Source organism: Ictidomys tridecemlineatus, chromosome 6, assembly GCF_052094955.1.
Source record: "Ictidomys tridecemlineatus isolate mIctTri1 chromosome 6, mIctTri1.hap1, whole genome shotgun sequence".
In the NCBI taxonomy this organism is placed as follows: Eukaryota; Metazoa; Chordata; class Mammalia; order Rodentia; family Sciuridae; genus Ictidomys; species Ictidomys tridecemlineatus.
The window spans coordinates 122,065,522-122,083,356 of NC_135482.1; the positions used below are offsets into that span (position 1 = coordinate 122,065,522).

Genomic DNA, 17,835 nt, shown 5'->3' on the forward strand with positions numbered 1-17,835 from the left:
GATCCCAGCAGCTTGGGAGGCTGAGGCAGGAGGATCTGAGGCAGTGAGGCTCTAAGCAACGCAGTGAGAGCTTGTCTGTAAATAAAATACAAAATAGGGCTGGGGATATGGCTCAGTGGTTAAGTGCCCCTGAGTTCAATTCTCAGTTACCAGCCCCACCCTCACCCCCACATCCCCACACCCCCCCCCAAAAAAAATATATATATATGTATGAGGGAATGATATTGAATTTGACAATGGCTTTTTAGATATAACATTAAAAACAAGAAATAGCACTTCTCAGAAGAAGATATACATTCCATCAACAAATATGAAAAAATGTTTAACATCTCTAGTAATTAGAGAAATGCAAATCAAAACTACTCTTAAGATCTTTCAGTCAGAAATGGCAGTCAGAATGGCAGTTATCAAGAATACAAACAACAATAAATGTTGGCGAGGATGTGGGGGAAAAGGCACACTCATTCAGTGCTGGTGGTACTTCAAATTGGTACAATCAATCTGGAAAGCAATGTGGAGATTCCTTAGAAAGCTTGGAATGGAGCTATCATTTGACCCAGCTATCCCACTCCTTGGTCAAAAGGACTTAAAATCAGCATACTATAGTAATGCAGCCACCTCAAAGTTTATAGCAGCTCAATTCATAATAGTTGAACTATGGAAGCAACCTAGGTGCCCTTCAATAGATGAATGGATAAAGAAACTGGTATATAAACACAATAGAATATTACTCAGCACTAAAAGAGAATAATGGCATTTGCAGGTAAATGGATAGAGTTGGAGAATATTATGCTAAGTGAAGTAAGCCAATCCCTAAGCAACAAAGACGAAATGTTCTCTCTGAAGTGGATGCTGATCCATAATGGGGGCGGGGGGACATGGGAAAAATGGAGGAACTTTGATGGGGCAAAGGGGAGGGAGAGGTGGGGAGGGAGTATGGGAGCAGGAAAGATGATGGAAAGAGATGGACATCATTACCCTAGGTACATGCACATATGATGTGTTGCCTTATCGTGTACAACCATAGAAATGTAGAAGTTTTGCTGCAGTTGTATACAATGAATTAAATACATTCTGTTATCATATATACCTAATTAAGATAAATAATTAAGATTAAGATATTAAGTATAGTAGAAAAAAAGAATATGTTAATATTAAACTGCAGTTATCTTTTGAGAGACAAACAAATGGCTTAGGAATGAAAAAAAGAGAGCTGGGGATGTGGTTCAAGCGGTGGCGAGCTCGCCTGACATGCGCACGGCCTGACTTCGATCCTCAGCACCACATACAAACAAAGATGTTGTGTCCGCTGAAAACTAAAAAATAAATATAAAAAAAAAAGAATGAAAAAGAAACAGAAGAAAAAATAAGATATTGGACTTCATCAAAATCAAAAGTTTTGTTCACCAAAGGACACTATGAAGTGTAAACAGACAACCTATAAAACCTTGCAAATCATATATCTAATAAGGGTCTAGTATCAGAATACTTAAAGAACTCTTACAACTCAATACCAGAAAAGCAACCCAATTAAAAAGCAGCCAAAGGACTTGCATAGATATTTCTCCAAGGAATACACAGGAACAGAAACAAAACATGAGAAGATGCTCAGCACCATCATTAGGGAAGTACAAGTTAAAACTGTAGTGAGATTATCACAACATACCTAATCCATATAACTAAAATGTTAAAATGCTGACAGCACCAAAGATTGTAAAGATGCAGAGAAAAAAAATACAAAGATGCAGGTTACTTATCTTTTGCTAGTGGGAAAGTAAAGTGATACTGCCAGTCTGAAAAATCCTGAGTATTTGTTCCACAACAATGAAATCCTGTGTTCACCCAAAACCTGTACACAAATGTTTTAGCAGCTTTATTTGTAATAGTCTAAAATTAGGAACAATTCAAATGTTCTTCAACAGGTGAATGGTTAAAAAGTATGGTAATTCATACCATGAAATATTATTCTGCAATTAAAAGAAACCAGCAAAAACCTAGATAATCTCCAGAGAATTGTGCTGAGGGAAAAAAAAAAAAAACAGGGTTGAGGATTTAGCTCAGTTGGTAGAGTGGTCGTCTTGCATGCACAGGGCCATACATTCAATCCCCAGCACCAAAAAAAAAAAAAAAAAAAAGGCCAACATTTCACGTTATGTACTGTATTATAGCTTCTTGTTCTTGTTGCTGGGAGTCAAAGCCAGGGCCTCATGCATGCTAGGCAAGGCAAGTAGTTGTTCTATCCCAACATGTTAATGTTTTTGAAATGATCGTATTATAAATATGGGGAAATAATAGCTGCCAGAGAGGCTGGAGTTACAGGTCGGTGGTAGAGCATTTGCCCAACCTGTGCTAGGTCCTAAGTTCTATCATCAGCAACAGAAAAAAAAAAAAAAAGTTTTTAAAGGTTAGAGGGTGGAGCTAGAGGGAAGTTGCTGTAAGCTATAAAAGATTAAGTGAGGAAGGAAAGTCTCTCTGTTGACTGTATGAAGGTGTGATATTGTACTATAGTTTTATAAGATGTCACTCTTAGGGGCTGGGGATGTGGCTCAAGCGGTAGCGCGCTGGCCTGGCATGCGTGCGGCCCGGGTTCGATCCTCAGCACCACATACAAAACAAAGAGGTTATGTCCGCCGAAAAAAACTAAAATATAAATATTATTCTCTCTCTCTCTCTCTCTCTCTCTCTCTCTCTCTCTCTCTCTCTCTCTCTCTCTCTCTCTCTCTCTCTCTCAAAAATAAATAAGTAAATAAATGTCACCCTTAGAAGAAACTGAATAAATGATACCAGGGATCTTTGTGTATCATTACTTAGAATTTCAATAAAGAGCTAAGACTCTTTAATAAAAGTATGAGAACAAATGCATGGGAAGTATGTATTTATTCCTTGGGTTGTGTGCTTATCTACAGCGAGTTTTTTTCACTTTTTGCCTAATTTGTTCTTTTTCTGTTTCCTGCTCTAGTGCCTTTGCTAAGTTGCCATGCCATATGTTTTTCCTTAGGCTTATACTCTGGTAGAACATGGATGAGATTCTCTTTGATACATTGCCCGTATTACCTGGAACTAATTTATCTTTTTCCCCCAGCCTGCAGGTACTGCATTTTGATCCGCTGTTATGTGTAGACTGTAGGGATAGAGGAGTTTCCTCAGCCAAATGCAGAGCTTGAATGAAAGGGTAGATTCATCATTATATAAAATATATGTAAGAAGATTTGAAGTCGGTGTCAACATACCTTATATACAAACAGAGAGAGAAAAAATTGTATATATGTGTATTAAGAATTGTAATGCAAAAAAAAAAAGAGTACTTGTATAATGGCATTAAAAAAAAAAGGGTAGATTCTGTTCTCTCCGATCCCATTAAATATCCAACACCTGCTCTACCCCTCCAAGGCATATTCCGACCTGAGGACTTTATTCCCTTCCTTAAACAGAGTGATTTAGGAGCTTGTAAGCCCTTGAAGCCCTTCCTAATGCTGCTCAAGTCACTCCCAAGCTGGGTAGGAGTGTCTACTGGAGGTTTTCCCTAACTTGTCTGAGGACTGTCTTCTCACCCCATTAACCTACTTTTCGCTGAATTGAAGGTTTTAATGCAATAATCTCATGTTCTCTTCTATTACTGAGAAGTAGGTTATAGAGGTAGAATTAGGAGACATGATGGAGATTCTGTACCTGAAATTAGTGTTTCTTTCTCTGACTGCTCTTTTTTCCAAAGAGCACTTAAAATTGTACCCCCTTTTGGTGTTTGTTTGCTGCTGATAAATTTATTAAAATTTAGTGGTTTTATTTTCCTTTGTTTCTTTCTTCTTCAGTTTCTTAATAAATAACAATCTACTTCATTTATTACCTTTAATGGAATTTTCACCTATTTTTTAATATTTATTTTTTAGTTTTAGGTGGACACAATATCTTTATTTTATTTTTATATGGTGCTAAGGATAGAACCCAGTGCTTCATGCATGCTGGGCAAGTGCTCTTCCTCTGAGCCACAATCCCAGCTCAAATTTTCACCTATTGATTTGGTAATTAGGAAAAACAAGTGTTTGCAAGTATTTCTAAGGTTCAGCTAAAGCTCAAAGACTCCTGCTTTAATTTTCAGTGATATTAGAAAATATCTAGACATCACTTTTTGAAATGATATTTACTTTTCTGTTCTAATCCCCCATTTTGGCCTGATCTAAGATTTTGCTTCCTGATGAAGTCCATCTTGTATTTCTAGTCTTTACTATTTTTCTCCTGCTTGAACAAAGATGATAATGTAATAATGTCAGGCAAAGTAACATACAGAAGGAATGACTACATCGCTCTTTTTCACCTTTTATTTTTTCCTGCAAGAATCATTTCTGGACATTATACCAAGAGTTCTAGTCTACAGGTTTCATTTTTTGTCCTTGTGAGTCATTTATTTGAAATTATTTAATTTTTTATAGGAACAAGTAATGAAAGAACCTGAAATTAACACAACCCTTCAGATGTACTTCTTTGGAAAAAGAGGAGAAAGAAAACTTCACTATAAAGAATTTCGAAGGTAATATAAATGTATTTATTTAGGAGAATGTTATGAAGTGCCGTGGCACATGCCTATAATCCCAGGGGCTTGGGAGGCTGAGGCAGGACCATCATGAGTTCAAAGCCAGCCTCAGCAAAAGCAAGACACTAAGAACTCAGTGAGACTCTGTCTCTAAATAAAATACAAAACAGGGCTGGGGATGTGGCTCAGTTTTCAAGTCCCCCTGAATTCAATCCCCAGTACTAGGGAAAAAAAATGTTATGCATAAGAAATGAAGAAACTAGGGCTAGGGTTGTGGCTTAGTGATAGAGTGCTCGCCTAACATACACGGGTTCGATCCTCAGTACCACATAAATGTAAAATAAAGATATTCTGTTCATCTAAAACTAAAAAATAAATATTAAAAAAGAAATGAAGAAACTGAATATATTCATTTCTCAACACTGCAGACCAAAAACTACTCTATGTGGGTCTATATGGCATTTTGTCTCTGAGAAATGAACCTATGAAGCATAAAGTTACTTATGCTGAAAATATTCTAATCTATTTTAAAAAGTAATCTGTTTATGGAATATAATAATTCTTTTTAGTAATTTTGTGTTTGCAACTAAGAGACATGCCCCTGGTGTCAGTTTATTCTTAATGCAAAACAAAGCAACCCATCTTAAAACACAGACCATTTATTATTCCCATGAGTCCTCAGGTCAGTTGGATGTAATTCCAGTGGGGACCAGGTTAGGTTGGTCTTGACTGGACTTACTCATTTGCAGTCTGCTGATAGGTTAGCTGATAGTGATCTCTTCTAAGGTTACCTCTGCTGAAACAACTTAGCTGTGCTCCACACACTCTCTAGCACAAGGGCTGGCCAGCTTTTTCTGCAAAGGGCCAAATGGTAAATATGGCCTCTGTCACAATTGCATAACTCTACTCTTGTAGTGTGAAAGCAGCCAAAAATAATACATTAACAAACAGACATGTCCAAATTTCAGTAAAACTTTACATGAACATTATTCTTAAACAACTTATTTAACTTCTCATTATCTATAGAATAAGAATAATTTTATATTATATACACACACACACACACACACACACACATACATATACACACACATGAATGTTTAAATATAGGATCCTGCTTAACTTCTTCCCAATGAGAGTAACTCTATACAAAACAAGATACGTGCCTCCTTGTGCCACTCCATTAACCAAAGTCCTAAAACAGATATCAGAAAGCAGTACAGAATGGTAGGGAAACACAAGCCTTGCATCTTGTTCAACTCAGTGGAGTTTAATAAAGACTTCTTGAATGCATACTATGTACTATTTGTCAGGCCATGTTTCAGACATTGGGAACAGTCCCTTATAGGGACATACAGAAACATTTAAATTCATTGTAATCAATGGTTTCATAGATTAAGAGGTATTTTGGTAATGCAGAAAATCATTTAGTGCTCCCTGTGTTGAAGTTTGGGAGCAAATGAGCAGGGAAGGACCCCATTAAAGAGGAAGACCGTGAATTTAAACAGATACTAATATGTGCAGCTATTGTATGATGTTCTTCAAGTCAGTTGAAGAAGCCCAAGGGGACATAAGCAAGAAAGCTCATACTGAGAATATGAGCAAGAAAGTGGCTCAAACTATCAAAAAGTGAAGTCTGCCTGGGCTTAATTAATGAGGAGAATGAAAAGATGGTTACAGCACTGTTAGCAGCTACTGTTGAAAACTTATGACATGTGTGGCATTTTTCTAAGCATTTTATATATATTATCTTGCCTGTCCTTATAAGGTGAGATAGGTATTCTTCCCTTTTATTACTGGAACCAGTGAATATGTATCAACCATTCATCAGCTCCTTTTAGAAATAAGATGTTGTCTTTGATCTATGTGTCTCTATCACTCTGACTTGCACTTTCTCTCTCTATCCAGTCACCAAATACTGTTAATTCTTTTCTCATCAATAATCTCTTGGGTTCTTCTACTTCTCTCTATACCCATTACTACTACAATTCAATCACTATCACCTTTCCTCTAGTAATGCAGCAGCCTCTTACAGGTCTCTTTGCTTCATGTCTGATCTATCAGTGCAAACTTGAAATGCTTCCAGTTTTAGATAATATTCTGCTTTGACCCATAAATAAACATGGCATTTAAAAATTTGTATATCCACTACATCCAGAAAATGTAGATAACAGACTTTTGCCTACCACATAGGAAGAAGTCCAAGATAAAACAAGTTTTTAAGGTTTGGAGGGAATTTTAAAGCAAATAATTGTTTACAGTGACAAATTTTCTCCCACTGCATTAGAATGTACCTCTTTTTTCACCCCATTTATTTTTATTTAAATTGTGACATGACAGTAAAGAAATTTTAACATGTAGAAAAGTAAGTAAAGAGATCTGTAACATATTAAAACTCATAGAAATAATAATACTTTTCACATGATTTAGTAATAAAATAAGTGCAGCATTTCTGGGTCCTATTCAGATATCCTTTCAACTTGTACCTTTCCCAGGAGCTATTGATGAAAGTTTCATCAATGTGCCATGTTGTTTTTATGAGAAAGGAATGTTGATCATATAGACATATGTTATTGTCCAAAAGATTATCAATACCTTTAGGAAGATCTTTCAATTCAAAGCCATTGGTTACGTATAAATTTTGATATCTGAAAAATTTTAGAAACTATTAATTATTATTAACATTCTAAAAGCAGTGCCCCTTAAACTTGTCTGATCATTGATAATGTTTCTATATTGGAAAAATTGTTTTCCATGGAATTTTGTTTTCTTTGGATATATCAAAACAATTCACATAATTTTAAAATATTTATCAAAATGTAGATTGCCAGGGCTGGGGTTGTGGCTCAAGTGGTAGAGCACTTCCCTAGCATGTGCTAGGCACTGGGTTCAATTCTCAGCACCACATATAAATAAATGAATGAATACATCCATCAACATCTAATTAAAACACACACACACATACACACAAAATGTATATTGCCAGATATAATTTACACAAATAAATTGAGTATGGGAAATCAGAGATTGAATGAAGCAGGCATTGAACCTTACCAACTTCTCTGCATCTTCTTCCCCACAACCCTTTTTATAACACTAACACTATAACTGCTCACTATATCAAGACACCTGTCAATCAGGAGGGAATAATGAAGGCACTTTGAAGTCCTATTTACAATATTATGGTCGAATGCTATTAATTGCTTTTATCAATTTTTTGTATTTTAATATTTAGATTTACAGAAAATTTACAAACAGAGATTCAAGAAATGGAATTCCTTCAGTTTTCTAAAGGTTTGAGTTTCATGAGAAAAGAAGACTTTGCAGAGTGGCTACTTTTTTTCACTAACACTGAAAATAAAGACATTTATTGGAAAAACGTTAGAGAGAGGTTGTCAGCAGGAGAGGTTCGTATGCCCTTTTCATTTGCATGTGATAAAGATGAAATAAGTTAGCATTTTCTTTTTTATTAAAGTAACTTCTAAATTAACCAAGATTGTTCTTTTATGGAACTGTAAAATTAACTTGAAGAATATTTTGCACATACTGTTTTCCTATGAATGAACTACTAAGACAGAATTAGTATAGTAATCATGAGTTTACATTACCACTAAAGTTAGGAACAAGAATCTCCTCTTACCACTGTTATTAAATATATGTTGGAGGACCTTAGCCATTGCAAATAAGTAAGGTTATTTTTTTAAAGAGTATAAAAATTGGAAGGTAACAGTTGTCTTTCCACTTGATGTGATTTTGTGCCCAGAGAATCCAGTCAAAAAAATCATTAGAAACAAAAATTCAAGTAAATGCCTATTGCAGTGCTAATATATTAGAAGTACCTGTCTTAGATACAAATTTCAAGTTAGAAAATGTAATGGGGTGTGTGTATGTGTGTGTGAAGTATAGAATGATGACCACCAAACTATTAGTAATGATTACCGTGCAGTAGTGAGATTCCAAGTGATTTTTACTTTCTCTCTTAATACTTTTATGTATTGTTCCAAAAATTTATTTTGTGGCAGACATATAATTTTATATAACTTTTTTAAAAACACTATTTCTAATGTGAAAGAAAATATTAAACATAATGAAAGATCCCATTATAACTGAAATATAAATATATAACAATTAGAAATACATCTAACAGTGGCTGGGGTTATAGTTCAGTGGTAGAGTGCTTGTCTCGCACACATGAGGCACTGGGTTTAATCATCAGCACCACATTAAAAAAATAAATAAATAAAGGGCTGGGGACATAGCTTGGTAAGTGATTGCCTCACAGGTACAAGGTCCTGAGTTCAATCTCCAGCACCACAAAAATAAAATAAAATAAAAATAAAGGTATTGTGTTCATCTACAACTAAAAAAAAAAAGAAGAAAAAAATGAAGAAAGCTTTCTAATGTTGATGGCTATCAAAGAAAACTTATCTATATTATATATGGGATATATATATATATGTATGTGTGTGTGTGTGTGTGTGTATATATATATATATATATATATATATTTTATAATGGCCACTCTTCCTTTAATAGGTCTATAAATATAATGATTTTATTACTTAGAACATCCTAGATTTACTGCAGTTACAAATTAACTGGTTATTTAAAAAAATATTTTGTTTTAGTTGTAGTTGGACATAATACCTTTATTTTATTTTTATGTGGTGCTGAGGATTGAAACCAGCATCCCACATGTGCTAGGCAAGGGCTCTACCGCTGAGCCACCCTAGCCCCTGATTAATAGACTATTAATAAAATAAAGCAAAGTCTAGAGATGTGTGAAGAGGATGTTCCCACTGTAAAACAAGATTTTGTGTATGTGTATGTACACGTGAAATAGTATACAAGTAGAATATTTCTGGTAGGATGAACAGGTGTCCGTGCTTTATCTCTGGGGAAAGGAATTGAAGATTAGAAGAGTAACGAAATTTTTTCATTATTTATACTTTGTACTGCTTGAATTTTTATGATGTTCACAGCCAAATTGAGCCAGAACATTAGGGTAGGTTGCAGAAAGGCCAAAGAAAGTGCCCAGAACACAGCAAGACATATGTTTACTGTGAAAAGCTTATGAGAGTTTAGTGACTGCTTTAAGAAGAGTTCAGTAGCAATTGGCTGAACACATAGCACCTCTGTCCCTCATTGTTTTGCCAAATAGTTTCTCCTCTCCCTTATCCTTTTTTGTCCAGTGGCAGCCAGCTGGATGAATAATATATATCCACAATGCCCTCAGTTCTATACTAGTTCTCACTCAGGGAGTTTATATGTTAGTGTATAGAAGCAGTGACATAATCAGCATTAGCTTACTTAGTTTGACCAGTATCCCAAGGAGTAACTACCCTGATGTACATGCAGGCAAGTAGCTTTCTACAGATAACACTAACTTGCCCCAGTTCTCAGTATGCATAAGAAAAAGACAGTTTCCTTCAAGATACTATGTATTTAGACATTAAGGGACATAGTGTTTTACCATCCCCCTTTTCTTTAAGGATGCTACACGTTCATATTACTTCTTTAGAAACTTGAGTAAGACCACACATATGCAAAGAACATCATCCTGAAGTTCCCTACAAGTTCCCTTCACTTTTCTAAAAATAGTGAAAATGTTACTTTTAAGTTATGAATTTTTATACTTTTTACTTTGATTTTTTTATAGTTGTAGATGGACAGATGATTTTTTTATAGTTGTAGATGGACAGAATGTCTTTATTTTTATGTGGGCTGAGGATCAAACTTAATGCCTCACACATGCAAAGCAACTGCTCTGCCGCTGAGCTACAGCCCCAGGCCTATACTTTTTACTTTTAATGGAAAAATTATCTTTTAATATTTTTTTGTTTTGTTTTGAGGGATTTCTTTGGGGTTTTTATTTGTCTGTTTCATAGTGTTGGAGATGGAATCCAGGGCTATACACGTGTTAGGCAAGCATTCTACCACTGAGCCATATCCTCAGACCTTTGTTTTTATTTGAAATACATAGATTTTGAAGTCAGATGGACGGAGGTCCACATCTAATTGTTCCACTTAATAGACCTGGTCAAATTACTTAACTCCTAAAAGATTACTTACCTAAAACTTTCGCTAAGATCACCAGAGTAAGTGGTAAAACTGGAATTTCAACCTAAGTCTATCTCCAAACCTAAATTCTCTTATTCAGTACTATGTCCACTAGTAAAACTAAGCAGAAGTGGCCACTTAACAGACTGTGTTAGTTTCCTTGAGCTACCATAAGAAAATACCACCAACTGAGCAGCTTAAACAATACAAATGTATTTCCTCACTATTCAGGAGGAAGTCAAAACTCCAGCAGGGCTATTATCTGGTAATAGCTTGCTCACAGCGTCATCTCTTTTTGTCCTCATATGGCCATTTCTTTGTGCACACATAAGGAAACCTAGTATTCACAAGAGTGAATGAGCTCTGATATCTCTTCTTCTTATTGGACACCAGTCTTATTGGATTAGGGCTCAATTCCTATTATATATTCATCCCCTTACAGGCCCTGTCGCCAAAATAAAGTTACATTGGTGATTAAGGCTTCATAATATGAATTCAGTCCATAACTCAGGGCCACCCCAAGGTTCACACTATATAACTCGAGGAGACCCCATTCACACAGTCTCCAGTCTATACAGTCACAGAGTGGCCCTACTAGTTATTCTCACACTGTTCTTAAATTCTAAAACCTTTAATTCTAGTATTATTCTGCATCTTGAACTTTTTAATAGGCTTGCTTAGATCTAACTTTATAAGCTTTATGATAGAAAAGATGACTCACAATTATATTCATAAGATTGCTTAATGTTTTTATAAAATTGTAATAAAACCTCTTTATTTTTATTAGAGCATTAGTTTGGAGGAGTTCAAGTCATTTTGCCATTTTACAACCCACTTGGAAGACTTTGCTATTGCCATGCAAATGTTTAGCTTAGCTAATCGACCTGTCAGACTAGGTAAGATATATGAATCATTTTTTTTTAATATTTATTTTTTAGGCGGACACAACATCTTTGTTTGTATATGGTGCCGAGGATCAAACCCGGGCCGCACGCATGCCAGGCGAGCGCGCTACCACTTGAGCCACATCCCCAGCCCCTGAATCATTTAATTTTTATCATCCATAAACTATTTCTGTTTTTCAACTAGATGATACCAACACCAAGGAACCAGTTTTCAGCAAAATAATTTTCCTTTTATTTCTATATAGTTATTCTAGATTTACAATATCAAAAGATTTATTCAACAGTTACTGTTTGGCTTTTGTTTCTCATTCTCCTAAAAAGGAAAGGAAATATTTAAATATGTGACTAACGTTTCAATTCAATTAAAATATCTTACTTAGACTTACAGTTATTCTTATGTCATTTCTAAACCAAATTCATTATTTGAATAAATTCATTATGAGTATTTTTGTATTTTAGTTCCCAAATAATAAAACCTTAGATTTTGTTTTACTTCTCATATAAAGAAAATTTAGATTAATTCCACTTACACTGTTTCACCTATTTGATGGGTTGTTTTTTGTTTGTTTAAAGCGGAGTTTAAGAGAGCTGTAAAAGTAGCAACAGGACAAGAGCTCTCAAACAATATTTTGGACACGGTCTTCAAGATCTTTGATTTGGATGATGATGAATGCCTTAGCCATGAAGAGTTTCTTGGGGTGTTAAAAAACAGGATGCATCGAGGTTTATGGGTAACATATTTTGAGTTTTTAAAAAACTACCTGTTACATGTTACTAATATTGATAATGTTATTATGAATGGGCAAATTACAGAGTCTTAAATGGAATTTTAACCATTTATAAAGCAATTATAAGCTATAGTTGAAACATTGAAATATCTTTTTTCATAAAATGAATTTCAACATTTTTCTATGCTTTTAAAAAAATTTGAACCTAATAGATACCACTATTCAGAAATCATAGCCTAGGATTTGACTTTGGGCTCTATAGTCATATAACCTCTTTAGATTCAAATCTAGCTTTATTGTTTATTAAATGCTGAATTTTGCAGAACTTAATTTTCTGAGCCTCCACTCATATTTCTCATCTGTCTAATGAGAATACTGATAAAATCTAACAGAAAGAATTATTAGAATTGAGTGTAAAATACTTAGCACCACAACTGAGACACATGAAATAAATATTAGCTATTATAATTATTCACTCATCTTCACCTATTGGTCTATAAAATAAACTTGGAATTTATTTAGATTAATATCTGCTGGAAGCACTCATGAAAGATATCTGCAAAGGTTTCCAAAACTAGGTTCCAAAGAGAATCTACATGGTACATAGGGAGGTAGTTAGGCTGGAAGAAAGAGGATAATAGAATATACAGTGTCCAAGTTCTTGCAGATAAGGCTATTCATTTACAACTTAGAAAAGCAAGCTCAGTTTTCTGCAACAAACATAGTTTGTGGAAAATTAGTAAATTTGATTTTCATTAAAACCTTCAGTTTTTCTAGGGAAGAGTGTGGGAAGGAAATAAGCAAAACCATAAAGCTCACATGAAATAATGTTTATCCTTGAAGAAAATGACTGTATATTTTACTGTTGGTCAACAGGTGCCACAACAACAGAGTATACAAGAATACTGGAAATGTGTGAAAAAAGAAAGCATTAAAGGAGTAAAAGAAGCCTGGAAAAAAGCTGGAAATGGCCTTTTTTAAATTAAAATAATAATAAGGCAATAATATTGCTCCAAATGTCAAATTTTGATATTTTTTTTAAAATACTTGCTGCTCTTCCTTTTAAGTCTTCACTGATTTCCTTTGTAATATAGAGATGCCATATATTTGCTTTCTAATTCAATAATTTCTTGATACATTTTCAGAAAAGAACTCTTTAGAAAGGAAAATATTGTTTTACAAAATCAGATATTGGATTCTGTCCAAAGACCTAATTTCAAGTAACATTTAGTGCTTTGGGAAGATGGAAAAGCTTACTTCTTCACTGATTCTTTAGATACAAAAGCATGATCCGCTTTCTGGAAGAGTGGATAAGTGCTTATGGGAAAAAAGTACTTGATTCACAAGGCCAGTGTTGATTTCAGAAGTTGTGATGTTCCTAATAGGGTAAATGAAGTTAAAACTTGAGACTTTTCTCATTTGTATCATATCTCATGTCTGTTTTATTTCAGTTAGCTGTACATTTGGTGTCTTTAAAATAACATGTAAAAAATGTTTGTATTTTATATCTGGAAGCAGAATAAAATATTCACACATACAAAATATGCAGATGCTTTTTATTTTACATATATTTTTAATACCACATTTTAAAAATGTAAATACTTTTTTATGAGAGAGAGAGAGAGAGAATTTTTAATATTTATTTTTTAGTTCTCGGTGGACACAACATCTTTGTTGGTATGTGGTGCTGAGGATCGAACCCGGGCCGCATGCATGCCAGGCGAGCGCGCTACCGCTTGAGCCACATCCCCAGCCCAAAAATGTAAATACTTTAATTCCTTGCCACTTTCGCTAGTTTATGTTCTTAAAAACTAGTGTAGGGTTGGGGGTGTAGCTCAGCAGTAGAGCACTTTCCTAGCATGCTGGAGGCTCTGAGTTTGATCTCTAGCACTGGGAGGAAAAAATTAAAAAGTGTGGTTGGGGAGAATTTTGATCACAAGATCAGGGTATCATGAAATATACTGGGTTGTGGGAAATGTTTAAAGTGATACTAAAAATTAACGGGCATTAAAGCAAATATAAAATTGTGTAAAATGGTTACTTCTTTTAAAAATAAATGATCAATAAAATTTACTAAAAAAAATAAATATGCTTCTTGCGGCTAGGGTTGTGGCTCATCAGTAGAGCACTTAGCTAGCGAGGTGCTGGATTTGATCCTCAACACCACGTAAAAATAAGTAAATAAAATAAATGTATTTAAAACCAGTTTTACCTCTAGAGAACTGCTCATTCCAGGGCCATGGCCGGGTCTGTAACATCTTTTGTGAATTAAACAACTAAGCAACTTAGCACATGTCTCAATAAAAAATAAAGGATTGGGGTTGGGGCTCAATGGTAGAGCACTTGCCTAGCATGTGTGAGGCACTGGATTTGATCCTCAGCACCACAGTAAAATAAATAAAGAGGTTATGTTCCAACTTCAACTAAAAATATTTTAAAAAATAAAGGCTGAGATGTGGCTCAGTGGTTAAGGCACCCCTGGGTTAAATCCCCAGTACCAAAAAAAAAAAAAGGAGGGCTCATGAAAAAACAGGGAGTCAAATGAACAAAGCCAACTTGAAGGACCTTCCCAGCCAAATCTGGTACTGTTTGAGCATCAGAATAATTCAACGTCAGCCAGGCTCAGTGGAGCATGCCTATAATCCCAGCAGCTTGGTAGGCCAAGACAGGAGGATCACAAGTTCAAAGCCAGCCTCAGCAAGGGAAAGACACTAAGGAATTCAGTGAGACCCTGTCTCTAAATAAAATACAAAAAGGGACTGAGGATGTGGCTCAGTGGTCGAGTGCCCCTGAGTTGAATCCCTGTACCAAAATAAAAATTAATGCCAGTAATAGATTATAAGAGTATCTGTCTGTATGACACTATCACACTGTTTTGATTATTGCAGTTTTCAGGGAAGTAGTGATATCAGAAAGTATAAGTCTCCAACTTTACAATTAGTCCTCCATTGATTTGCAATTAGAGCAAATTGATGTTTCTTTTTTTAATTTTTTTTTTAGTTGTTTATGGACCTTTTATTTTACATGCAGTGCTGAGCATCAAACTCAGTGCCTCACACGTGCTAGGCAAGTGCTGTACCACTGAGCCACAACCCCAACCCAATGTTTCCTTTATATATATATAAAATATTTTTTTTAATTTTAGTTGTAGGTGGACACAATACCTTTATGTGGTGCTGAAGATTGAACACAGTGCCTCACATAAATTAGGCAAAAGCTCTATCACTGAGCCACAAATTGATGTTTCTTTTTTTTGGGGGGGGGGGGGGTTGGGGGTACCAGAGATTGAACTCAGGGGCATTCAACCACTGAGCCACATCTCCAGCTCAATTTTGTATTAAGAGACAAGTCTCACTGAGTTGCTTAGAGCCTTGCCCTTGCTGAGGCTGGCTTTGAACTCGCGATCCTCCTGTCTCAGCCTCCAAATTTGCTGGGATTACAGGCATGCACCATCAAGCCCAGCTTGATGTTTTTTTGTTTTTTTGGTTTTTTTTTTTTATAGGTGGACCCAATATATATATTTTTTTAATATTTACTTATTTATGTATCTTTAGTTTTAGGTGGATACATTAGTTTGTTGTTTTTAACCTGGTGCCGAGGATCAAACCCAGTGCCTCATGCATGCTAGGTGAGCACTCTATCACTGAGCCACCATCCCAGCCCCTATATTTTATTTTTCATGTGGTGCTGAGGATTGAACCTGGGGCCTCACGCATGCTAGGTGAGTGCTCTACCTCTGAGCCACAACCCCAGCCCCTTGATGTTTCTTAATCTGCAAAAGTTTTTGGTAATAATAGGATAAAAGCTCTTGGCCATTTGTCAGCCTAAAACATATGCTGTAAAGGAAGAGTTTTCCCAATTATGCAGATTAACATATTTCAAGGGCTTAGCCTTTAACATCTGTAAGGGATGTTTCTCTTGCCCCATTAATTGATTGACTGATTTTCACTGTAAGCTCATATTCTTATGACCCAACAATTCCACTCCTAGGGACTCAAGTACTTGATGCCAGTGTTCATTGTATCATGCAATTAAAAAAGTGGAAAAACAAAATGTGCTATACACATACAATGGTATATTGATAGTTCATAAAAATGAATGAGGTTCTGTTACACATTATTAGATGAACCTTGAGAAGTGAAATAAGTCAGACACAAAAGGACTAATAATGTATGATTCCACTTATGTAGATACCTAGGATACATAAATTCCTGAGACAAAATAGATTCTGCCAAGTTGGCAGGGTGGAGAATTATTGCTTAATGGTTAAATAATTTTGGTTTGGATTGATGGAAATATTCAGAAACAGGAGTTGGTGATAGATGCCCAACATGATGAATACAATTTCACTGTGTAATACATTTAAAAATGTGAAAATGGCAAATATTATGTCAATTATACTACAATTTTTAAAAATTAACAATGTAGTAAACCAAACCCACTCAATTATACACTTGAAATGAGTGAACTATACTATATATGAAATACATCTCAACATAGATAAAAATTAACCAGTAGATGATTAAAATACAAAGTTTTTAGAAACATCAAAAGCCAACAAAAGGTCAATATCTGAATTATTTCTCAGCGTAAAGACACCCAATATCTTCCCCACAACTGTTTTTAACAAAAGCTTTGTATTCTTGTATTAGTCAACTTTCTGTTACTATAACAAATAACTGAGATAATTAGTTCATAAAAAGAAAAGGGTTATTTTGGCTCACAGTTTTTAGGTTCCAGTCTAAGATCAGGCAGACTCATTGTTTTTAGGCTTTTGGGGGATGGTAACGATGGGGAGGGCATCAGGGAGAAAAACTGCTCACCTCTTCACCAGAAAGAGGGAGGAAAAGGAAAAGACCAGGGTCCCACAATGCCCTTTTTTTTTTTTAATCTTAAAACACTTCATTGACAATACATTTATTTTTGGATATTTATTTTGTCTTAATTTACCAAAATGGTGGTACCACAATGCCCCCTGAAGGCACACCCCAATGACCTAAAAGGCCTCCCACTAAGCACTACCTCTTAAAGGTTCCACCACCACCTAATAACACCAAGGTGAGCACTAGCCTTTATAACACATGGATCATTAGGGGACACTCAAGATCCAAATTACAGAAGTCCTTTTTACTATTCTGAAGTAAGACTCCATAGGTAAAATAAACTTCTTCTGCATTTATTTTTTTAAGATAAAACATGAACATATAATTTTTAAAGGAATTTGTATTGAAATAACTTTCAATCAATAAGTTCTATTGCTTCTATTCTAGAAGAACCCCCAAAATAAATCCCTATACATTTCTAAAATTCTAGGGTCAGTGCCATCTAAAATCTATAACAATAAATAAGGACCTCTATAGAAAAATAATAGGTCAGGCACAGTGGCTCATGCCTATAATCCCAGCTTCTTTGGGAGGCTGAGGTAAGAGGATCACTTGGTCACAGGGGTTTGAGGCCAACCTGGGCAACACTATGAGACACCTGTCACCCCCATCTCAAAAAAAGAAGGGAGAGAGGAGAAGGACACAGGAGGGGAGCAAAGGGCAGGGGAGAGGAAGAAAGGAAAGGAGAGAAGATAAAAGGAAAAGAGAAAAAGAACCAGGTAATACTATAA

At 35.2% G+C, this 17,835-nt stretch overlaps 1 protein-coding gene across 4 annotated transcripts in view; it reads left to right on the forward strand.

Annotated features, from left to right (window-relative positions):
- Micu2 (mitochondrial calcium uptake 2) overlaps window positions 1-13,763 on the forward strand; it is a 107,776-nt gene extending 94,013 nt beyond the window's left edge. For all 4 annotated transcript variants that reach the window (XM_005338607.4, XM_040281325.2, XM_013364413.4 and 1 more), the window contains 5 exons: window positions 4,428-4,525; window positions 7,764-7,935; window positions 11,376-11,484; window positions 12,067-12,224; window positions 13,098-13,763. In XM_005338607.4, coding sequence (XP_005338664.1) covers window positions 4,428-4,525; window positions 7,764-7,935; window positions 11,376-11,484; window positions 12,067-12,224; window positions 13,098-13,202 — 642 coding nt within the window. In that variant the 3' untranslated portion in view covers window positions 13,203-13,763. The remainder of the gene's footprint in view (window positions 1-4,427; window positions 4,526-7,763; window positions 7,936-11,375; window positions 11,485-12,066; window positions 12,225-13,097) is intronic.
- The last annotated feature ends 4,072 nt before the right edge of the window (window positions 13,764-17,835 follow it).